This window comes from Monodon monoceros, unplaced genomic scaffold, assembly GCF_005190385.1.
Source record: "Monodon monoceros isolate NGI ecotype Baffin Bay Population unplaced genomic scaffold, NGI_Narwhal_1 Super_Scaffold_5, whole genome shotgun sequence".
In the NCBI taxonomy this organism is placed as follows: Eukaryota; Metazoa; Chordata; class Mammalia; order Artiodactyla; family Monodontidae; genus Monodon; species Monodon monoceros.
The window spans coordinates 11,784,986-11,810,508 of NW_021703782.1; the positions used below are offsets into that span (position 1 = coordinate 11,784,986).

Consider the following 25,523-nt stretch of genomic DNA (forward strand, 5'->3'; position numbering starts at 1 on the left):
AATGGAACCCAGACAATGAAGCTGCTCTGCTCAACTTCAGCCACTGCTGCAGCAGTAAAGCACCAGGGATCCTCATGTCATCTGTCGTTAACTCGCACACCTTCATGAGATGGTATCTTCCTCGCTTTTATACACAAGTCAGAAACTACTTAATACATGTACACATAACAGAAAAGTTCCCCATTTTTCAAGCGTCATGGAACAAAATCTACATAACACAAGAGTTAACTGAGCTGGATCTTTTCGTCTTCTATAAGTTTATTTTATCATAATTTTGGACTTACAGAAGAGTTACAAGGACAGTACAGAGAGTTCCCATCTACACTCACCTAGTTTCTCCTATTGTTTACATCTTACATTACTATGGTGCATTTGTCACAACTAAGGGATTAACACTTGAATATGATTACTAACTAAACTCCACAGTTTTGTTCAGATTTCACTAGTTTTTCCCTACTGTTCTTTTTCAGTTCCAGGATACCACATTAGCTTCCTATGGTCTGTGACAATTTCTCAGGCTTTTCTCATTTCTGATGACCTTGACAGCTTTGAAGAGTACTGGTCAGGTACTTTGCAGCATGTCTCTCCATTTGGGACTGTGTTTTCCTCACAGCCAGTCTGCAATTATGGGTTACTGGCAGGAAGATCACAGAGAGGAGGTGCCATTCTTTTCACATCACATCAAGGGTACATCCTACCAGTATGACTTATTGATGACAACTGGATGACCTGGCCAAGGTACTGTCTGCCAAGTTCCTCCAGTCACTCCACCCCCCTAGAATGTACTCCGGAAGAAATCAGTAAAGGGACAGAGAGAGAGAAGGAGAGGGAGTGTGTGTATGTTAAGCTCCATCCCTTTGAGGGGGAATAGCTAGTTAAATTATTTGGAATTCTTCTGTATAGGAAATTTGTCTCTTCTCCCTCATTTGTTTATCCAGTCAATCATTTATCAGTAGGAACTCACAGGCATTAATGTCATACTTTGGGTTATAATCTAATAATATGTAATCATTGTATTGCTCAAACTGTTCCTGATTTGGCCACTGAGAACTCTTTCAGACTGGCTCCTGGGTCCTTCTGACATATTCCCATCCTTCTGGTTTTTTTGAGCACTTCTGGAATATTTTTTTTAATGTGTAACTTTCAGATATTCTTAATATTACCACAAATTAAAGATGACTTCTAACTCATTCTATAGTTACATACTAAGTTTTAAGAACTGAATTCTCTCAGTTCTGAAGAGAAGTATAAATATACTGAGAACAAAAGGAATAACTAGAGCACCGTAACTAACTCTCATCCTTGGATTATCTGACCATGACTGAGATTTCTATCCTGGAATAGATTCTCATTTGGTCAGCTGAGGTTCTAACAGTTAAGAAACTGTGTGTGTTAGCCTTCTTAGAAGTCTTAGCACATGCCTACAACTTGGATTTCATAATTCTAATCTTCCTGTACTCACTGCTTTTTTTTCTTTTCAGATGTTGGGGAAGTGAGGTGAGAACACAGCAGGCAAACTACTCTCCGTTATAGTCAAGGGACTGCTGTCAAACCATCCTGGCACATAACAGCACAGAAATTAATTCTCATTTTGATCCAGTTTGTTTCAACACTTAGAGTTCTCATTAAGAAGCCTGTTATCTTGTAAAGCAAATAACGTCTAATAAAGACATTAAAAAATAAAATAAATGTAAAAAAAAAAAAAGCAGCATGTTACCCCCGTCCGGACACATGACCATTTTCACCGTCTTCTCTCCTCTCTTAATTTAGCATACCCTCTGCGGAGAACACTGAACTTCAGGACTGCCCCGCACAGCTAAGCAGAGTACGATTCACCCAAATTTCTTCTCAAAGGTAACTAATTACTCCCTAGCATAGAAAATACTTTGCTGGATAGTGTAGCTATAAAATGCTAGTTTTTTGATAAAGGGTAGGCAAGCTGAAGGTATAGTTATTTCCCTGCAGACCGCTATGATGTTCCTTTGTCACTGTTGACCTCTAGAGGGAGCTCAAAGTTCTTGTTACTTCTTCCCAAAGGTCAGGACACTCCTCCCACAAGTTTGCTGTGGTCAAAACTTAAGAACATTTTATTTCGGCACCCCAAAAAGAAAGTTAAGTGTGTGCCATCCCTTTAGCAATTTCTTGCCCAGCAGAAGTCAGTAAGACGTAACCTGCTCACCTGCTCCTACGGTGAGCCCCAACCACTTCTGCCTCTCTCCCTTCCCGACTCCTCTTTCCTACTTTGCATTGGCTAGGGCAGATCACTGGAGCCTGAAAGGCTGCAGGGAGGGCGGCACTCCTGCTGATGGTAGCAGCCAGTGCACCTCCACCTTCCTCCCGCCAGGGCACATTGGCATGGAGGTGAGGGGAGGCTGCTCGCGTCTGCTCCAAGGACTGAGCGATCATTACCTTAGCACACCTCTACCACATTCTTGGGGCAGGGAACTTGTGCAGGAAATGTCCAGAAGTCAGACTGGTCATTTCCCCACTGTCAAATTGCCATTTCTTCTGTCTGTATGACCCTAAGGAAGTAACTCAGCCCCTTGAAGACTTAATTTCCTCATCTTTAAATACCTACCTCAGAGTTGCTTTTAGGGCTAAACAAGCCATAAACGCAAAGAAATGATCCCTGAATGAGGCACACAGTAGGCACACTGGTTAAAAGAAGATATGGGCTGGGGTTTGGGCTCTGTTGCACAAAGCAGAAACAAGCAGTTTCCCTTGTTTCTAGACTATTCCAGTGAATCAACCTAGCCTAGGTAAAAAAAAAGTTCCCCAAATGGTCCAGCTGAGCTCCCAGGAGCCTGAGGCTAAAGCCCAAACTGGGAACAAAGTATTGCAGCTGCCGGGCTTGCTGCTTCTTTGTAGATACACTCAAGAGGCCTCAGGATGAAATGAAGCACAACTGGTTGAGGACAGGATCCTGTACTTCTGTCTCTTGGTCAAAATATCACCTCGATTTTACCATGATTTCCAAGAACAACTTAAGTGCTCACAGCCTTCATCATAACCTTTTCTCAACCTCTGACTCAGTGACCGGGAACACATTACGAGATAAGCTCAACAAAGACCACTGGCTGTTGATGCTCATACAGAACCTACATTGTAATGTTGCCATGAGAGTCAGGGTCCATAAGGTGATTTCCAGAGATGTGTTCTGGAACCAGCCTCCCTTCTTTTTTACTTGTTCCTGGATAATCTGATATCATGTTTGGATAAAATGGAATGGAACAATACCCTCCTGCAACAAAGAACAGAAAGATAAACAGTTGCTAATACATTTAGTCTACAGGGGTGATTTAACAAACAAGCCTTGGTGTATTAATGTTATATATAATGTTAGAAAGTAGAGCTCTAAATTGACCATTCGAAGCCTAGTTACCATCTTCATTAGATGTTCACCAACTTTTAACGGACTCATAAGTAAGTCCACTGAACAAATCATCTCATTAGGTTGCCTTATCGAAATAAAATGCAAATAGTTTCTCGTGGAGATTATACAAACAAGCAGTACTGCACAAAGCTCCTGCATCTATGCATGCCTTATTAAAATATTTTTATAACCAGATGGGTATCTGGTTATTAATATCTACCTAAAATCTTTCAAACTAGGATTATTATGGCCACGCTATAAGAACCTGAAAGCACTTCACTGACCAACCAGTGCAAATTTGTTTTCTGATAGAATTCCTTCAGCTCACCTACAAACTGGGTACAAAGAGGCAGAATATTTAGAAAAAGAGGTCAGAGGACTTTAAGATACGATACAAATAATGTTATCGAATTTATCCTGATGACAAAAGGAAGCCCACTGGGGAGTTTTAAATATGAGTAATCCAATTAGACATGTACCTTAGATTACGCAGGCTGAAGTGGACTGGGAATTGGGAGAAGGTTAAGTAGAGGGAAGTCTGGAGACAAACCTAGAGTTACTCCAGAAATCCTGCTAAGCAATGAAAGTGACCTGAGTGAATCAGTATTAGTGTAGTAACAATATTATAAGTAGCCAACATTTAAAATTCACTTACAGTATGTTAGGGATTTAATCTTCATAACAAATCTATGAAGCTGGTGGTATTAATATATCCATTTAACAGATGAAGAAACTAAAGCATGGAAGCAAAAGAGGGAACAGAAGTGTACAGACTTTAAAATTCATTTATGAAGTATATAAAGCAAGGCTTGATAATTAATAAGCTGTGGAGAGCTGAAGATGAAAGCAAGAATAATGTCCAGGTTCTCATGCTGGCTGAATGTACTTATTACCATCAATGGACAGATATTTTACCTTACTTTAGGTACTCTTTAATAGCATCTAAATGGCAGGTCCAACTTCAGGTAAAAGAAAGAAGCTAAGCACCATTGGCTAAGTTCAAAAGAGCATGTCATGAATGATTTCACCAAAACTCTTAATCAAAAGGAATACATCATACATTACTATAAAAAAAGTAATTTCGTTCAGAACATTCTTTTTCCTCATCTTTTCCTTTTTTATCCTTTTCTTCTCGGTTCTGGTAGGTTAGTTTGCTCTAGGTGATAGTTCTCTGACCTTGTTTCAGTTGTATTTACACTGCAACTCATTGTTTCTGCTATACTTTTTAAACAATTATAATCGTATTTTTCAAATAATTTGAAATTAATTTCACGATTCCAGTTTCAAAGATGCAATTTCTTTCATGAAACTTACTCAAAAAGAATCAAAGTTTTTCTCCACTTACTTGAACTAAAAGTTCATTTCTCTGACAACTGATCTTATTTTTTATAAATCCTGCACATTTTTGTTGTTTTGCTCATTCCTTCAACAAATTCTTAAGAGAGTCATTCCTTTAACAAATATTTTACTGAGCATCTAATACATGTTAAGACACTCCAGGTTATGCCAGCATTTCTAGGTGCTAGGGATATGGGAGTTCATAAGAGACCAAAAAATCCCTGCCCTCATGGATCATACATTCTAGTGATGAGGGCATATGATAAACAAATGAATGATAAATATAAAATGTACCGGGCAGTGCTAATAAGTACTATACAAATACAGTAGGGTAGTCAAAGAAAGCCTCCCTGAGGAGACGACTTAGGCAGAAACCAAAATGAACAGGGAATTAGTCATCCAAGCTTGTAAAGTAAAGCATTCCAAGCAGAGGACCTAAGTAGAAATGAGTTTGCCAAACTTGATAAGACGAATGCAGGATAACGTGGTAGAAAAGATGGAGCATTTAACAGAAGCCAAACCATATTCAGCCTTTTAAGCCATGGTAGGACTGTGGATTTGTCGTAAGTGATAAGAAGCCATTGGGGAGTTTTTAATTTATGTTTTCAAGTGCTCATCTGGTTCATAAGTTATTGCAGTAGCCTGAGTAAGAGATGATGATGGTCTGAACTCAGGTGGCAGCCAGAGAAATGGATGAATTCAGAATACAATCTGAAGACAGCACTGCAGAACTTGCTGAGGTTTCAAAAGGGGTGTCACAGGAGGTGTCAAAGGATGATTCCAAGGTTTTAGAACCACGTCCAATGGAGGAAAGTCAGTGCCATTTACTGAGGAGAGACACACCAAGAAAGAGCAGGTTTGGGGTAAGAAAAGAGCCAAAAATTCCATTTTCACATCTTTGGTGTTGATTTCGACCAGACACACATGTAGAAATGTCATCCAGGCAGCTAGACAGATTTGACAGCTTACGGGAGGAAGAGGAGATATAAATTAGAGTATCATCAATTAGTAGAGGCATTTAAGGACAAAATGTGATTTCCTAGCGAGCAAGTACAGATAAGAAAACAAGGTCTGGTCTGAGGACTGAGCCTTCAGGCTCTCCCACCATCAGCTGAAAAGGAGAAAGCAGCAAGCAGCTAGGAAAGGAGATTGCACCGGTACTACTGGTGAGGTAAGAAGAGCTTTTCTGGAAGCCAGGCAAAGACAGTCTTTCTAAAAAGAGGCAGTGATGGGGAATTCCCTGGTGGTCCAGTGGTTAGGACTCCGCGCTGCCACTGCAGGGGGCAGAGGTTCGATCCCTGGTCGGGGAACTAAGATCCCACATGCCACGCAGCGCATCCAGAAAGAAAATAAAATAAATAAATGAATAAATAAAAGGAGGCAGTGATGAACTGTGTCCGAAAGTGTAGAGAAATCAAGGGAATGCTGAGAATTAAACTTGGATCTGGTGACATGCAGATTTTGGGGGTGATTTTGACAAAAGTGGTTTCAGGGGGTTGGTGTCCTTAAAATAAAAGTTATTTTCTGTGGCTTTATTTTACAGTTATCAGGAGAAGCAGCTCTGGCACTGAGCTGCCTAAGTTGAAATCACTGCTCTGACAGTTGGAAATTTGGCTTGTGAAGGGCATCCTCTTTACGTCTGGCAGTGATGAAGATTTTCCCTTACTTTTATATGTCTTGGATTATTCTGGGAAACAGAGGGTTAAGCAAACACTGAAGGTGATTCATCATGCTCCAGAGTTGCTGACTTCTCAGGGGGCTGGGTATACTGAGTGTAGTGTTTTTTCAAGAAAAGCACTTGAGTGATACGCTGGGTCATTCCAAGCCTGAAAAATGCTATTCTATTGCCCTATGTGAAGGACAGTTTCACCAATTTAAGATTCTCAGTTTACACAGTTTTTTCCTCAAAGTTTTCTACATGGCACTCCACTCACTGTCTTTTAGCACAGCATGGTTCAACAAAACCTTCTGTGATCACAGAAATGTTCTATTCTGCACTGTTCAACATGGTAGCCACTAGCCACATGTAGCTATTTACTGAGCACTTGAACGGCCAGCAGTGAGAGGACGAATTTATTTTAATTAAGTTTAACAGCTACACATGGCTAGTGGCTACCACTAACTGGACAGCTCTAGCATACAGAAGACAAACACAATGTCTACTTGATATACCTTCCTTTGCCAGTCACCTGTTTCTTGTCTCAATACTTGTACTACTTATTTCCACATCTTAAAATTTAGAAATCCACTAGGCTATTTCTAGGTGTGGATCCCATTTATTTTGCTTGGTATGCACTTAAGTTATCTGTAAAAGAAGTGTATTAACAGACCCTTCCACATGGAAGTTGTATAGAGGTTTTTAAATGAGTTTCAACTTGCCAAACACGTGGCACATAGTAAGTGCTCAATAAATATATTCCCTGAGCCCTTTTGATCTGTTCTCTCTGACCTCTCACTCTGAACTTTTACTCTACATGGAATCTATTATTTGTATTTCTTGTATTTTTGTCTATAATATTCATCTTATATTTTCCTCTGAATTGCAAGAGTATTTCTACAGCCCTGCTGCTTCCTGCCTCCAAAGAGTCAACAGTTAAGAATCACATATTTCACTTAAGAATTCCTTTTTCTGCTCTCTGATACTTTTTCTTCAAATGCTCAAGAGTCTCCTTGAGAATATTAATTAGTTCTTCTTTAAATTTCAATGTCTTCTCTTGTTTCTTGCAGTAAGTCTGCCACCTTCTCTTAGACTGCATCTGTGTCTATCTTCTTGTGTATTCAACTTTAAAGAGAAAGGTCTATGTTTATGCAATATTGGGAACTGTGTTGGGTTCAATCAAAAAACATTTAGAACCAAGTTCAAATCTTTGGGGATAGGGAGATGTTTACATTGTTACTTCCTGTATTAGTTCTCAACTGCTGCCTAACAAATTACCCCAAATTCCCAAATTTAGCAGCTTAAAACAGTGAACAGGTATTATCTCACAGTTCCCGTGGATCAGGAATCTGAGTGTGGCTTAGCTGGGTGCATCTCACTCAGGATCTCTCAAAAGGCAGCAGTGTGTCAGACAGGGCACCTGCCATCTCCAAACTTGATGAGGGCTGGTGGGGGAGGGTTTGCTTGCAAACCAAGCCCACACACACGGCTGCTGGCAGGCATCGGGTCTTCAAGGGCTGCTGGCCCACATGAGCTCCACAGGGAAGCTCACAAAGTGGGAGATAGCTTCCCTCAGAGCAAATGACAGGGCCGCCCAAAAGGCTTTGGTGGAAGCCAAAGCTTTGTTGTAACCTAACCTTGAAAGTGACATCCCATCACTTTGCCACACTTGTGGAAGCAAGTCACTAGGTCCGGCCATACTCAAGGGGAGGGACATGAGTACACAAGGACATAAGTGGGGGGCAGGGGTCACTGGGGGCCATCTTAGAGGCTGTCTGCCACACATTACCCTTAGTCAGCTTATCAATTCAGCAATATGTGGTCAGGAAGCAGGACTACAAGGCCAGAGAAGGAAGCTTTAGAGCAGGGAGTTTTAACATTGTGCTTCATGGTTAGTCTCTCTCCTACAACCTTGGGTAGCCAGTCCCTCTCAACTGGTCACATTCCCCTTGGTAAGAACCACGCTGAGTCATTCAGCGTTTAACCCTGCTTCAAAGCACAAGATACCTCACCAATGAACTGCCCCATGAACCACCTTCAACTCTAGCTCTGGCTGCTCAAGGTAGGTTCCTTTAGTCACACCCCAGGAGGGATTCTCAACCACATAAATGAATCCAAGTCAGCTAATAAGGACTTCCCTCATTATGTTTCTCATCTGTACCGTCTGCTGCCAAAATTCTTTTTAGTTTTGTTACGGCACTCTTCCAGGGTTTCCAAGGAAACTGAACTCTCCCCATTATGCTTCTTGGTCATTTCAGTGTGTTTGTCTGTTTGTTTTAACACATGGGCTTAGATCATCATCCTCCACTGGAAGTCAACACAGCGATTTGTTTAAGTAAAGCACTTTACACACTCCTTCAAAGACTCTGTTTTGATAAATATGACAGGAAATACTTGCTGGTTTTCTTAGTCATATAATTCAATCCTGTTGTTGGATAAAACAAAGACGTTTCAATCTACACCAGTTCCCAAGATATATTCTACTATGGTAATTTAAATAACTAAATTTTGATGATTTCTAAAAAATGCAGTGTCACCAAACTTAGTTCAGTTTAAGATGTGACTAATTAGAAAACTTAACACAGAAACGCTTTAACATTATCTTTAGAGGAATCACACACACAGCTGCTCAGCAGGATGAACTAATCAGAGCATTGTAAAGAAGCCTCTACCACTATGTGTCCAGCAGGGGGCACCTAGCACTATGAGATGGACATAACACTTAAAAGACAAATCTGAAGTAAAAAACACCAACAGCATCCTCACTCACAAACGAAAATACCCATTTTTGGTTTAACAATAAAAAAATATTTTCCTATACTGTATTATTCCTATACCCCACCCTCATTCCCAGGAAGATAATTTATTCACCCTATTTCCTTAGCATACTAATAAAGTGGGTAGGAAGAGAATCAACAAAAACTCAATCAGATGTCAACAAATTTTCTGATGTGATACTCTGGTGCTGGATAATCGGAATTCAGGTTCTTTGTCTTCTGCTGATGAATATGTGGAAAACAGAATTAAGAAATACGTTAAGTAGACACAAGCCCACCACATACTGCTGCACAGGATCTAACCTACACAAGCAACCATCCTGTACAGACACAAAAGGCACAGTGCCTGAGGCTTAACCCTGTATCTGATCTCAACAGATTTCTAGGTGATATGTTCTGAGTCAAACGGCATTTTCAAACATTTTAGCACTTCATTTAAGGAATAAAATTACTTGTTATCTTAGCAAAGTTGTAGGATACAAAACCAATGCACAAAAATCGGTGGCATTTCTATATATTAAAAATGAGCAATACAAAAAGGAAATTCCTTTTACAATAGTATCAAAAAGAATAAAATATTTAAGAATAAACTTAATAAATGAAGTGAAAGACTTACACAAGGAAAACTACAAAACGTTACTGAAAGAAATTAAAAACATAACTGGAAAGACATCCCATGTTCATGGATTGGGAGAGTTAATAGTTAATATTGTTCAATATTACCCAAAGTGTTCTACAGACTCGATGTAATCCCTATCAATATCCTGATGATGTTTTTTGCAGAAATAAAAAAATTCATCCTAAAATTCACGTGGAATGTCAAGGGACCTGAAAAGCCAGACCAATCTTGAAAAAGAACAAAGTTGGAAGTCTTACACTTCCTGATTTCAAAAGTTACTATGAAGCTAAGAAATCAACAGTATGGGACTGGCATAAATGCAGACATATAGTCCAATGCAATAGAGAGCCCAGAAATAAACACTATTCTACTCCACATCTGATCACACATGACCCTTCCACACATGGTGAAATGCTGACAAGGTCTTTTCAACACCTGGTGTTGGAAAAATTGGATATCCACGTGTAAAAGAATGAAGTTGGACTCATACCTTATACCATTTACAAAAACTGACTTAAAATGGATCAAAGACCTCAACATAAGACTTAAAACTAGGACTTCCCTGGTGGCGCAGTGGTTAAGAATCCGCCTGCCAATGCAGGGAACACGGGCTCGAGCCCTGGTCCGGGAAGATCCCACGTGCCACGGAGCAACGAAGCCCATGCACCACAACTACTGAGCCTGCGCTCTAGAGCCCGTGGGCCACAACTACTGAGCCCACATGCCACAACTACTGAAGCCTGCGGGCCTAGAGCCCGTGCTCTGCAACAAGAGAAGCCACCGCAGTGAGAAGCCCAGGCACCGCCACAAAGAGTAGCCCCCACTCGCCGCAACTAGAAAAAGCCCGCGCGCAGCAAGGAAGACCCAACACAACCAAAAATAAATAAATTAAATAAATAAATTTTTCAAAACACCTAAAACTATAAAACTCTTAGAAGAAACACAGGGGAAAAAGCATCATGGCACTGGATGTGGCAATGATTTCTTGAATATGACACTGAAAAACAGGCAAAAAAAGAAAAAATAAATTGAAGTTCACCAAAATTAAAACCTTTGGTGCAAAGGACACAAGTAACAGAGTGAAAAGGCAACACATGGAATGAGAGAAAAACATGCAAATCATAATCATATAAGGGATTAATATCCAGCATATATTAAGAATTCCTACAGATAAACAACAAAAAAATCCCCAATTTTAAGACAGGCAAAGGACCTGAAAAGACATTTCTCTAAAGATATACAAGTGGTCAATAAACACATGAAGATTTGCTCGGTATAACTAATCATCATGGACATGTAAATCAAAACCACAGTGTAAATCAAATCCACTTGACATCCATGAGGATGGCTATTATCAAAAACAAAAACAGAAAATAACTAGTGTAAGTAAGGATATGGAGAAATTGAAACCCTGTACAACATTGCTGGTGGGAATTAAAATGGTGCAGCCACTATGGAAAACAGTACGGTAATTCCTCAAAAGTTAAAAACAGAATTATCTTATGATCCAGCAATTGCAATTCTGGGTATATACTCGAATGAATTCAAAGCACAGACTTGAACAGATATTTGAACACCAGTGCTCAAAGCAGTGCTATTTACAAGAGCCAAAAGGTAGAAACAACCCAAACGTGCATGACAGATGAACTGGATAAACAAAATGGTATATACATACAATGACTATTCAGCCTTAAAAAGGAAAAAATTTCTGACACGTGCGACATACAACATGGATGAGCTCTGAGGACTGTTATAGATGGAACGTTTCTGTCCCCCCGGCCCCCAAAATTCGTATGTTGAAATCCTAACCCTCAGTGTGATGATCACTAGGAGGTGAGACCTCTGGGAGGTGATTAGGTCATGAGGGTAGGGCCTTCATGAATGGGATTAGTGTGCCCTTATAAAAGAGGCCCCAAAGAGCTCTCTCTCCCCTTGTGCCATGTGAGGACACAGTGAGAAGACAGCAATCTGTGAACCAGACACAGAATCTGCTGGTGCCTTCATCTTGGACTTCTAAGAACTGTGAGAAATAAATTGTTATTTAAGCCACCCAGTCTCTGGTAGTTTGTTACGGCAGCCTGAATAGACAAAGACGAGGGGCATGTTAAGTGAAATAAGCCAGTCACAAAAGAACAAACACTGTATAATTCCACTCTTATTAGGTACCTAGAGTAGTCAGATTCACAGAGACAGAAAGTAGAATGGGAGTTACCAGGGGCTGGGAAAGGAGAGAACTGGGGAGTTACCATTTAATAGGTATGGAGTTTCAGTCTGGTAAGATGAAAAAAAGTTCTGGAGATGGATGGTGGCGAAGGTTGCACCATAATGTGTCATGTACTTAATGCCACTGAACTGTATACAGAAAAATGGTTAAAACAGTAAACTTATGTATATTTTATCACAATAAATTAGTTATCTCCCATAAGAAATTCCAAGGTAGGGCAATTAAATCCAATGTTAGTTAATTCACCAGCTTATTTAATTAAAGATCCAGGTTCTTTTCATCTTTACATTCTGACAAAAGATAGCTACAGGGTTGGGATCTAGAGTTCTCAGTGTGGGAGAAAAAAGATATAAATACAGAATGGGAGAGGTAAGGAAGAACTCTGTGGTAGTCCATCGAAATTGGCCGATCAGTATAAACTGGTATTTTAAAAATCTTATGACAGAGTATTTCAATCATATATGAAAGTAGGTAGAGGAGCATAGTATAACAAATTCCCACGTACCCAGCTTCAGCAATCACAAACTCATGGCCAATCTTGTTTCATCCATAAAGTCATCCCATATTATTTTTTGCACATCCCAGATATCAAATTATTTCACCCTTAAATATTTCAGAAGTTATCTCTAAAAGATAAGACCACCACTTTGAATATAGCCATACACCATACCTGAAAAAAATCAATAGTACTTTATCACACCTAAAAATAATCAGTATTACAAATATCAAATATCCAGTATATGTTCAAATTTCCAATTGTCTTGCGTCAAAAAAAAAAGTTTAACTACCTGAATTATGATCCAATACGGTTTTCAAACTACAATGGATTGATACATCCTTTAAGTTTTTTTAATCTATAGGTTCCCCCTCTATTTTTTTTCTTGCAGTTTATCTCTTGATAAAACAACGTACTGTAGTTCATCCTATATGAACTCACGATTTAAAAACAAAACCCAGGACTTCCCTGGAGGTCCAGTGGTTAAGACTCCGCACTCCCAATGCAGGGGGCACGGGTTTGATCCCTGGTTGGGGAACTAAGATCTCGAATGCCTCACAGTGTGGCCAAAACAAATACGCCTTTTAATTTCCTAGTTCTGTCTAGAAAAAAATGACAGGGCCTAGGAATAAAGATATTCCAGCAGTAAAGAATACACTTAGTACATATGATGGTTTCCAAATACCATTCTCTACTAAAAGAACACAAAATTTCTTAGAAAAATAATTCCTAGTATGGTGGGGGAAAAAGTACAACTGGAAACATCTTGTGTCAAAAGAATAGGGAATATTAAAAGACTGACTGGGACACGTAAAGGGAAGAGACTTGATGGGTCTCTCACTGGCCAAATTTAGGACAATTTGAGCATCAAAAGAAATGGTGGCATTAACAGATTGGGTGGCATTAATAGATTGTTAATACATGGAACAAAAAAGAACCTACAAGTCCACATTGACACTAAAAAGGAAAAGAGTTGGGAAATTAGAAGATCACCATTCTGCATCCACCAGTGTAATAACTGCCTCAGGCAAGGACCATCAGTGATTCACTTATTAATTACAAAGGAGGGAAAAGGGCCTTTTTTGAGAGATCTAGTATATACTACATGACCAAGAGATCAATCATCAATAACAGGACAAATTTATTACATGATGTGACGCACCAGGAAGCACACTCTATGTACTCTTATGTAATATGTCTTGTCAAAAATGTTTAACATGGATTTAATTATGAGGAAACAATTGGTGAAATCCAGAAAGTGAGATATTTTATAACAAGCTTTGACTCTTCAAAATTAACAGAATGCTTTGGTTGGATCCTGAATTGAAAAAAATATATATATATATATATTTTTTAAGGACAGTTTTTGTGTCAGTTGGAGAAGTTTAAAAATGGACAGTGTAATAGAGAACATTTCTGAATTAATGCTAAATTACTTGGGTATCATAATGTTACTGTGGCTGTGTAAGAGAATATTCTTGTTCTTAAGAGATAAAAGCTAAGTTATTTAGGGGTAAAGCATCATGCTGCTTCCAATTTACTTTCAAAAAATTTAGAGGCCAGAGTACAGGTATAGATAAAGCAAATGTGGCAAAATGTTTACAACTGGTGAATATAAGTAAAATAAAGAATGGTTATCATCATATTTATTTTTCAATTTCTTTGTGGGCTTAAAATTTTTCAAAATAAAAGTTGGAAAAGGAAGGGATAGAGGGAATATAGCAACTCCAGATACATTCTCGTACAATGGCAGCAAAAAAGGAAGCTCTCTCCTCTCTGGGTTTCTTTTCAAATGGGTTGCAAAGCCTTTCAGGGAACCACCCCTCTGGTTCCTGCCCCCAGCAGAGAGCTCATCATATTTCATTGTATAGATCTAATATTATCTGTCTGACCTCATTTCACATTTAGCTTAGTCCTAAAACTATGAAGCCACCTATAATGGAAAAAAAAAAAAAAGCCAGATTGGCCTTTTCCTATCTAACCAGTGTGAAAACCAAGATCTAAGCTGGCATGTTTCTCCCAAATCATCACTAAACCAGATAATCTCCCTTATTCTAACCAAGCTATCTATATAGGGCACCCATGACTGGGGGAGAGGGATTCATGCCTCTTACAAAGGAGATGTAGGCCTACTCCACCCCACTTCAAACAAGACACAATCAAAGTTGAAGATTTTAACTGTTACTACTCTAGAACCTATTCCATTCTGCATTAACCAACATTTTATCTGACAATGAAAGTTACAGTAGCATTTTTTATTTTTTAATTTCTTGAAGAAGATATCTAATGTTAGGTGCAGATGAGGTACGAAGAGCACTGAACTAAGGAATCATCAGGCCTGAGTAAAAAGCTCTAAGACTGACCCTGCAAGTGGCCATTTCCGCCTTTCTCCTTTTAGTAACAAAACACCCTGATACTCCCCACCGGGCGGCCCTCCATCCGCACCCCCAGCAAAACCACGCACACAGTTTTAACAGGAAAGCAGAGGTTACATTTTTTGGGCTCTTCTAAGGCCATGTGACCAAGTTCTGAACAACGGGATACAAGTGTAAAGTTTCCACGGTACATCCTTAAAAAGCAGCTCCTTGTCCTCCTCTCTTTGTCTCCCTCCCAGGGGCTGAACACAGATGTGAACCAGATCTGGCCATGCAGATAAGAGCAATACGCTACGGAAGAGTAAAGACGAAGACATAAAAAACCTGGGGTGCTGGATAATCCCAGGAAAAAAGCAGCTTATCCATTTCCAACTCCTCCCTACCACTGGTGGCTTACATGAGAGAAATAAGCTTCCAATTTGGGGAACCACGGGGTATTTGGATCTTTTACAGCAGCTTGGTCTATAATAGCTTGTGTGACTCAGGGTACTTTTCTGGGCCTCATTTTACTGGTTCACAAAACTGAGAAGAATGATATGAATGCTATTAACTTCTTTAGCTGGCTGTTATTTTCTTTTGTTTTAAAAAACTAGTATATACATTTAGTAAAATAAAACACTGAAGTTTTATATATGTTTAAATAAATGGGATGACATGTGAAAACACGCTGCACAATTTATTTATTTATTGGGTTTTTTTTTTTTTTTGATTGTACGCGGGCCTCTCACTGTTGTGGCCTCTCCCGTTGTGGAGCACAGGCTCCGGACGCGCAGGCTCAGCGGCCGTGGCTCACGGGCCCAGCCGCTCCGCGGCATGAGAGATCTTCCCGGACCGGGGCACGAACCCGTGTTCCCTGCCTCGGCAGGCGGACTCTCAACCACTGCGCCACCAGGGAAGCCCAACGCTGCACAATTTATATACCCTTTCAACAAATAATTACAAAATGCCCACTGAGTGCGCCAAATACTGTTACGTGCCTGAGATTTTTCAAGATGCTAAGAATAAAGTGGTAGAAATAGAGTTCAATGCCTCATGCGTGAAAACTTTAAACTTGAGAGAAAGCCTATAATAAGCAAGCAAACAATAAATAAGATTATTTCAAATAATAATGCGGGTGAAAAAGAGGAAAAAAAAGCAGATAACACTGAGTGTACTTTGGGGTTGGGAGGGGACTTGAGTTAACTTACACTGGTAGTAAGGCCATGCAAAAATTTGGGTAATGTACATTCCAGGTTAAAAAGGCAAGTTGAAAGCCTTCAACAAGAACAAGACTGTGTATGTGTATGTTCATGGAACACAAGGAGGAGACGACAGAAAAGATCTCAGAGGTAGGCAGAGGCAGCCTGGTAACTAAGTATACAAATGGTATAGTACTAATATCAGGGGATGAGTGCTCCTGATAAAAAGAGAGAAAAATTATTACTCCCTTAATTCTGTTTTGGTTTCAGGAATAAGTGATGTTCCCAGTAGAAAATTATGAACTTAGTTGCCCTGCAATCAGTAACTGACTATAATCTTTTTTTATTCACTTTGGGACAAACATTTCAACTAATTAAAAGTGATTTTAGAAGTAGAAAAAAAACCCTTAAAAGTCATTAATATTTAATAAAGCTCAAGCTTTCTCTTGACATTTTAAAGATGTGAACAATTTCACATATGCATTCAGTCAACAAATAGCTCATGAGCTTCTACTACGGATGCAGACACTGCTGCAGATGCTGAAGGCAGCACAGTAAAGACCTGGTCCTTGCAGAGTTTAATGTATCGAAATACACTTCAAAGTTTAAAAATTATAAGAGTAAATTTTTTAAAAACTCACTCCTTTTGGCTGATTCCTTAATGTCTAAAATTTGGTTTGAAAATAGTGTCTTTTACTTTAATTTATCTCATTTTTTGCTCTAATTGAGGGAAAGATTCCACAATTTTCCAAGGTTTATAGTATATGGAGAATAATACTACACAACGTTAGAATTTAAATATGAGAAAACAATTAAGTCTACCTTTACATTAAAAGAATTATAAATATGAATTCTGTGAATTCTCCTGTTCCATGGCAGAGTGATTACCAAGTGTCCTGCCACATGAAGGAAACAGAACTATATTTATTGATCTACCTGTTAAACATGGAGATTCCAAACACTTCATTTAACTCTTCCCTTTAGATCCCACTAAAATGACAATAAATGAATAAAAACAGTTTAAGACAATAAGAACAAAGGAACATGTAGGGAAACAGCAGAGGACAATAACAAATGTGCTGGAAAATGGAAAGCAGGTAACTTAGCAAAATAAAGGAAACTGAAAACTAAAAGCACATGGAGGGGGTTGCCAAGAAGAGACGAGGAGATTCACCCCACAGACCAGGAGATTCACCCCGCAGACCGCAGACCATGCAAGGGGCCAGCACAGGACAACAGTGAGACATGGGGCTCAAAACAAGGCTACTGGTTGAAACATCTACATAAGATGCAGAGAAGTCCTACACTCGAGGAGAGAGCTATTTAGTTTCTGAAGAAACTGAGCCAGAGAAGATATCGGTTGGAGCTGAAGGCAAAGTACCAAACTGAAAACGAGATCAAGTGAAAGGATGCATACTCAGCAATGAGCTGACCTTCCTGGCTCTCAGGATGCCAGCAGCCAGGCTTAAGATATGACACCCCACACACACACCTGCCTCTGTAAGTGTTCCTTCTGTTGAGACGCTGAGAATCCCCGGCTCATCACCTTACAGTGAGCCCACCAGCTGATTCGCTGTCAAAGGAACTCAAAGGAAATGGAATGCCAAGATTAGACTGATCTTCTCAAAGATACTCCGTCTACAAAACAAAGGTTGCTGAAAAAGGAATACTCCACAAAAAGCTTTTAAAAATATAATAACTGAAATTGGAAAAATCAGTGAAAGAGTTGGAAACAAAACTGAGGAACTCTCCCAGAAAGAACAAAATGTAAAGATGATGGAAAATAGAAGGGAAAACACCCCCACAAAGACTAGAGGATCAATGCAGAAAGTCCAAGATTCACATATTAGGGGTTCCAGAAACAAACAGAGAAGAAAAAAACTAAAGGAAATGAATCTGCAAGTTTAAAGGGGCCAACGAGTATTGGCCCAACTAACGAAAAAGACTCACACCATAGCACATTGTCCAGAGAGGAAAAAAAAATAGTGTGCTACAGAATAGCAACAGGCTTCTCAAATGCAACACTGGACAGTAGCAGACAGACGAAATGCCTTCCAAATTCTGAGGAAAAATGATTTCTAATAACCAGCCAAACCCAAAAGTGTGAAGGCAGAATAAAGACATCTTTTCCAAGCAGGTAAGATCTCAAAAACTACCACCCATGAAATCTTTCTCATGACATACCAGATGCTGTACACCACTAAAATGAGGGAGTAAACCAAGAAAGAAAAAAACATGGCATCCAGGAACAAGGAGATCCAACACAGGAAAGGCAAAAGGAGTTCCCACGATGGTGATGTGAAAATGATAAGAACAAAGGAAAATCCCAAGGCTAAGCAATAAACTTAGAAAACACCCAGAGTATCAGAGGGACAGAGCTCAAGGCAAAAGTGAAACTGGTAGAACATCCAATGTGCTTCAAAACACTGTCAGGAGAGCTAGTCTCCTGTCAGAGGATTTGAGGGTGATTCAGTGATAGATTCACAGAAAATGAAGCAAATCACTTCAGACTGAAACAGCATGATGGAGAACTCCAGGGGTCGAGGGGAGAGAAAATAATCGATTACCTGATTCTTTTGACCATGTAGAAAACTATACTGAAAAGCTACTGAAAGGTGTAGAAAGAAAACAGTGATGGTAGATTAAAACAAAAAAACAAAAACAGATGGAAAAACACGGTAATTATTATCCCTAGAAAAAACAATGTTATAGCAGAAAGGATATAATCATAATTCATTACCTGGCAGTGTGAACAGTATTTATATGGACATAATAATGTCTACTTTTGTATTTGTTTCCTATGGCCGCTGTAACAAATTACCATAAATTTGGTGGCTTAACACAACAAAAATGTATTTGCTTACAGTTCTGGAAGCCAGAAGTCCAAAATCAGTTTCACTGGACTAAAGGTATTGGCTAGGCTAGCTCCTTCTAGAGACTCTATGAAAGAATATGGTTTCTTGCCTTTTTTGAGCTTCTGGAGACCACCTGCATTCCTTGGCTTGTAATCCTTTCCTTGCTTCACTTCAACCTCTTGCTTCTGGTGTCACATCTACTCCTTCCTCCTCAGATCTTCTTATCTCCTCCTCTTTTCCTTACAAGTACCCTTGTGATTACATTTAAGGCCTAGGAGGATAAGCCCAAATAACCTCCCTGTCTCAAAAAAATCCTTAATTTAATCACATCTCAAATCCCTTCGTCATATAATATTCACTCATTCCCAGGGTTACAAAGTGGGTATCTTCTTTTGGGAGGGGGAGGGAGGCATAATTCAGCCTGTTTAAACTCACTCTAACATTGGTTTAAACAATAATAATGGTACAACCATCCTGAGGAAACAGAGCAGGAGCAGTAAGAGGGGCAGAATAGAGCTCAATTCATAGCTACTATTTATACCTGAGGATGTCTAAAATTGATAAAGAGCTGTATGAGCATCTCCCTAGAAACAGGAAAACAAATACCAGAAGAAACTGCAAGAAGAGTCTGAAGGGGAGTCAAGGTGAGGATAGGTGAGGAGGGACAGAAAACTATTAATCTTCCTCAAAAGCATTTTGAAACTAATGACTTGTTAAGTTAAGTACATGAGCTATACGGATAAAATGAAAATCAGCCTAAAACAAAACTAAGATTAGGTGGCCGGGGAGGCAGAAATCCTTACTGGAGACTGAAAAGGTCACTCAAGGCTAATGAAACAAACAGAAGAATCACAAACATAAAAATTAAAAGGTTAGTCATTTATACTTATTGAAACCTGTGTTAGAGATTATGAAACAACCAATTAAGGAGTTAAGATTTCACTTCTTAAACTCATCCTTTTCACAGCACTGGGGGACAATCTACTTATAAAAGCAATTTAGCAAAAGCAAGCCTATAAGTATAGCAAGATCTTGGCCTGCGCTAAACTGAACTTGCAAACACGGATTTAACCTAACAATTGGGGATGCCTAAAGTGTAGTGTACTACGATGCAAGCTGTTCTTTTAACAGCTAGTACAAAGCTTCCCAGGAGGTGTTTATTCATTTATTGAACAACTGTTAACTGATGTGAGAAGAGCACAATGGATCTATTCAGTATGTCAGAAATGCTGAGTAAAAGAATTAAGAGACTACCGTACCTGTTCCCCTTCCCCTAAAAAAGGCTATAAACTGCCTTGGCGCTCAAAGTGTGGACCGCAGACCACCAGAGCAGCAGCAGCAGCAACAACACGGCCGTCATTGGAGCTGGTTAGAAGTGCAAAATCATAGGCTCCACCCGAGATCTACATGCAGAATCATAATCTCCATTTTAACAAGATTCCCAGGAAATTCGTAAGCACATAAAGCTTGAGAAGTACCTGTATTGGGCTAACACCATCCCTCTGACAACAAAACAGCACACCTCTGAATAAGGAATGGAGGAGAGAAATAGGGTGCTCACTGGTACAATAAAACTTGCTTTCTCTTCAGACGCCTTTTTTATGAGCTATCCATATACTCGTCAGCCTACTCAAGGTTTGGTAAAGCATTCAGATCATCATAGAAACAGCTGAGGAGTGGAGGAAAGAAGAGTGGGAAAATACTTATAATATAAAAGAATAATGTACTTATAATGTTGCCTTAGATTGGGGCGGGGGATACCCGACAGGGCTTTTTTAGAGCCTCAGTAATTAGGGGTCAATACCTGTAACGGGATTTTCCTGATATCACACCTTCAGGTGTCCCAAACTCCACTCTTACCTGCTCAGGGAAAATGAAACTAATGGTGAAGGATGCTTTGGGCTCTACTGCCTGTTCCAAGTTCCCCCTCACTCCCGAATTATATTATTCCTGAGAGAAGATGTAGAGTATACAATCACAGGAAAGAACAAAACACTGGAGGAACTTGAGAAAAATGGGAAGATGCAAAAAATTAAAAATTAAAAAAAAAAAGCTTGAAATTTTGTTGCCCCACATTTTTTTTTAAACTTCTTTACTGGAGTATAATTGCTTTACATTGCTGTGTTAGTTTCTGCTGTACAACAAAGTGAATCAGCTATATGTATACATATATCCCCTCCCTCTTGCATCTCCCTCCCACCCTCCCTATCCCACCCTCTCTAGGTGGTCACAAAGCACCGAGCTCACCTCCCTGTTCTATGTGGCTGCTTCCCACTAGCTATCTATTTTACATTTGGTAGTGTATACATGTCCATGCCACTCTCTTACTGCGTCCCAGCTTACCCATCTCCCTCCCCGTGTCCTCAAGTCCATTCTCTACGTCTGCGTCTTTATTCCTGTCCTGCCGCTAGGATCTTCAGAACCTTTTTTTTTTTTAGATTCCATATATATGTCTTAGCATATGGTATTTGTTTTTCTCTTTCTGACTTACTTCACTCTGTATGACAGACTCTAGGTCCATCCACCTCACTACAAATAACTCAATTTCACTTCTTTTTATGGCTGAGTAATATTCCATTGTATATATGGGCCACATCTTTATCCATTCATCTGTTGATGGACAGTTAGGTTGCTTCCATGTCCTGGCTATTGGAAATAGTGCTGCAATGAACATTGTGGTACATGACTCTTTTTGAATTATGGTTTTCTCAGGGTATATGCCCAGTAGTGGGATTGCTGGGTCATATGGTAGTTCTATTTTTAGTTTTTTTGAGGAACCTCCATACTGTTCTCCATAGTGGCTGTATCAATTTACATTCCCACCAACAGTGCAAGAGGGTTCCCTTTTCTCCACAACCTCTCCAGCATTTACTGTTTGTAGATTTTTTGATGATGGCCATTCTGACCGGTGTGAGGCGATACCTCATTGTAGTTTTGATTTTCATTTCTCTAATGATTAGTGATGTTGAGCATCCTTTCATGTGTTTGTTGGCCATCTGTATATCTTCTTTGGAGAAATGTCTATTGAGGTCTTCTGCCCATTTTTGGATTGGGTTGTTTGTTTTTTGATATTGAGCTGCATGAGCTGCTTGTATATTTTGGAGATTAATCTTTTGTCAGTTGCTTCGTTTGTAAATATTTTCTCCCATTCTGAGGGTTGTCTTTTCGTCTTGTTTATGGTTTCCTTGGCTGTGCAAAAGCTTTTAAGTTTCATTAGGTCCCATTTGTTTATTTTTGTTTTTACTTCCATTTCTCTAGGAGGTGGGTCAAAAAGGATCTTGCTGTGATGTATGTCATAGAGTGTTCTGCCTATGTTTTCCTCCAAGAGTTTTATAGTATCTGGGTCTTACATTTAGGTCTTTCATCCATTTTGAGTTTATTTAGGTCTTTAATCCATTTTGAGTTTATTTTGCCACACATTAATTTTAAATTAGTCAAATGAATCGGCAAAGTGCCAAACCCCAGCCTGACCCCAATCCTGATGAAATTAATCTTCCCACTTCTGTCTTTGGATTTCCCAAATTCCTAACCCAAGCAAACTACAGTTGTATTCATTAATGCAACATACACTTACTGAAAGTGCCTGTAACCTGCCCCAAATTTCAAAACCAACTAGATTTTTTTAAATTTATGGGCTCATATAGGCTTTTATTCTTCTGTTAATTGTTAATCTGCTAGCATTACGTAACTAAATAACTGCACCTACTAAATTTTCTGAGCACTTATTATGTGTCAAAACTAAGCACGCACATACATTTAATCCTCTGAATAACAAGGCAAGTCTATTAATTACCCCCATTTACAGATAAGAAAACACACAGTAGTTCTCAAATGTTTGTTTCCTTACTTTGGCCTTCCTTTGCCTGTCAAAAACAAACAAACAAAAATCACTTCTTTTACAAAGTTTTCCCCATCTACTCTTGACCCAAATTATTTCTTCTTTGTGCTTCCATACAACCTCCCTCAGGTATAATATGATGGGGGGGGAGGTGGTGCTAATACATATGAATAAGAAAGACAAGCACCCCCAAAGAACAACAGACAAAGGACAGGGACAGAATCTACACACTTAAACACACGCAAACAAGTAAGTGGAAAAGATTTTTCTGAATGGTAGTATTGTGCCAGACATTGTCAACAGGTCAGGAAATGGGCACTCCCATTTACTGGTGGACGAAGGGAAACCCAACACCACCTTTCTATGGCAATTTGGTAATACATACCATTAGCCTTAAAAAAAAAGATCACACCTTTTGACTATTATGTTCTACTGCTAGAAATATACCCTAAAGTAATGATAAAATTCTCACAGGGATGTTCATCATAATTTATAATAGCGAAAATCATAAACAAATGAAATGTCCAAATTAAATATACCAGACATCCAATTAAATAACATACAGCCATTTATCTTCTGAAATGTTAACTGGGAAGAAGGCATAATACAAAACTATACGTGTAATGCCAGCTTTGAAAATATACATTCACAGCAGAAAAAGGACTGTACACTGGAAAGATCTATGCCAAAATGTTAATAGACGTTATTTTAAAATGGTGAGGTTATATGTGGTTTTATTTTTTTCACTTACTTATGATGGTTTTGAAGTCAGAAGAAACCAAGGTTCATCCCCTGGCTCCCCCACTTACCAACTGTGTGACCTTGGTCAATTTACTTTATCTAATCCTTGATTTTCTCATCTATAAAATGAAAGTGGTAATACCTATCCTCAGAGATTAAATGAGATAATGCATGCAAAATGCTTACACTAGTAGGCAATCAGCTAAGTTTTGTGAGCATTTTTTTTTTTTTTTTTTTTTTTGCGGTACACGGGGCCTCTCACTGTTGTGGCCTCTCCCGTTGCAGAGCACAGGCTCCGGACGCACAGGCTCTGCGGCCATGGCTCACGGGCCCAGCCGCTCTGCGGCATGTGGGATCTTCCCAGACTGGGGCACGAACCCGTGTCCCCTGCAACGGCAGGCGGACTCTCAACCACTGTGCCACCAGGGAAGCCCAATGAGCACTTTTTAAAAATATATCAACATTTTATGTTTATATTCAGAAAGTTATTTTTCCTTAAAGAATAAAAATCTGTGACATTAGCAAATTACCACATAACAAGAATTTGATAAAGCTGTATTCTCATCAACTGAGCAGTATACAAATCAGGACATTTTAGCATTTTAAACAATGTTAACCAAATTCCCAAGAAATTCATCTGAGAATTAGAGATGGTGGATATGTGAACAAAGGGACCTATGTATTTATTGAACAGTCAGAAAGACACAGTAGATAAAAAAATTAGGTCCTTGGGATGTAGCCTACTCTATAACATCTACTATAATCTTAAATAATCACCAAAAAGACCAGGTCACTTCAGACTCTACCAGGAACAGTAAGATTCAATTCCAGAAAGCTCAAGATCTAATTTAATAAGGGGTAAGACACAGACCCCAGGTATCAATGAACCCAAACTGTTATTTTTAAAGACTTTGATATCTCAGACATTAATAATTATAAATTTTACTTAGCTTTATTGCACACTAATTGCACACCTAGATGCACATCCCAAACATATACAACCTTCTCAGCAACTCTTCAGGCTGAAGATATAGACATCACAGACCAGTTAAAAAAGAAATTGGTAGCTAAGGGGGCCTACAGACCTTTCCTATCATGGATTTCTGGAATATATTTTCCTACTTTTAAATCTAAAATGATGAACATGCTCCATTAAGTTAAAACATGCAAATATGAAATACTTCTGGAATAACACATAAGAAATTTGTGACAGTATCTCTGGGGGCACAGAACCTGGGAGAATGGGGTAAGAGGGAGACATGCTTTCTAGGTATACCTCTTGTACTGTTTGTCTTTACCACTGTATATGTCTGTGTGGGTGTGTTTATATTAAATTCTGGTTAGTAAAATACAAAAATAATTGCCTTATATTTGGTTTGTAAAAAAGATATGCAGACTAGATTTGCTTACTACAGTGGAGAAAGTCAGATGTAGATGTCGTCTGTATGAGAAGTACTACAAAATGAAAGTTTTTTCTTTTGTAAATGGGAGTTTTTAATTGGCTCTAGAAATTTTTTTAAGAAACAGAATCCTACCTTGTCTCTCCTGTTTATTTTTTAGTTTATTTACTATTATTATTTTTTCAAATTCAGTGTACAAGTCAGCAGTTTTTACTGTATTCACAGAATTTTGTGACCATCACCCCTATCTAGTTCCAGAACATTTTCATCACCCCTTAGAGAAACGCTGTACCTGTTGGCAGCCACTCTCCTTACTCCCACCCTTCACAAGCCCTAGCAACCACTAATTTACTTTCTGTCTCAATATATTTGCCTATTCTGGACATTTCATATATATGGAATCATGTAGTATGTGGATTCTGTGACTAGCTTCTTCACTTAGCATGCTTTCAAAGTTCATCCACGTTGCAGCAGGTATCAGTACTTCGTTCTTTTCTGTGGCTGTTTAATATTCTACCGTATGGCTACATCACCTTTTCTTTATGCATCACCAGGTGACAGACATTTGGTTTGTTTCTACTTTTGGGCTATTACGAATAATGTTGCTATAAACATTCGTGTTCAAGTTTTTGTAGACACAGGTTTTCAGTTC

At 39.1% G+C, this 25,523-nt stretch overlaps 1 protein-coding gene across 3 annotated transcripts in view; it reads right to left on the bottom strand.

The window, feature by feature from the left end:
* The window catches only part of PPP2R2A (protein phosphatase 2 regulatory subunit Balpha), an 83,338-nt gene that overhangs the window by 42,202 nt on the left and 15,613 nt on the right, over window positions 1-25,523 (bottom strand). The window contains exon 3 of one of the 3 annotated variants that reach the window (XM_029201490.1): window positions 3,103-3,241. The exons of the other annotated variants lie outside the window; for them this stretch is intronic. Coding sequence (XP_029057323.1) covers window positions 3,103-3,118 — 16 coding nt within the window. The 5' untranslated portion in view covers window positions 3,119-3,241. The remainder of the gene's footprint in view (window positions 1-3,102; window positions 3,242-25,523) is intronic. 3 annotated transcript variants of the gene reach the window in all.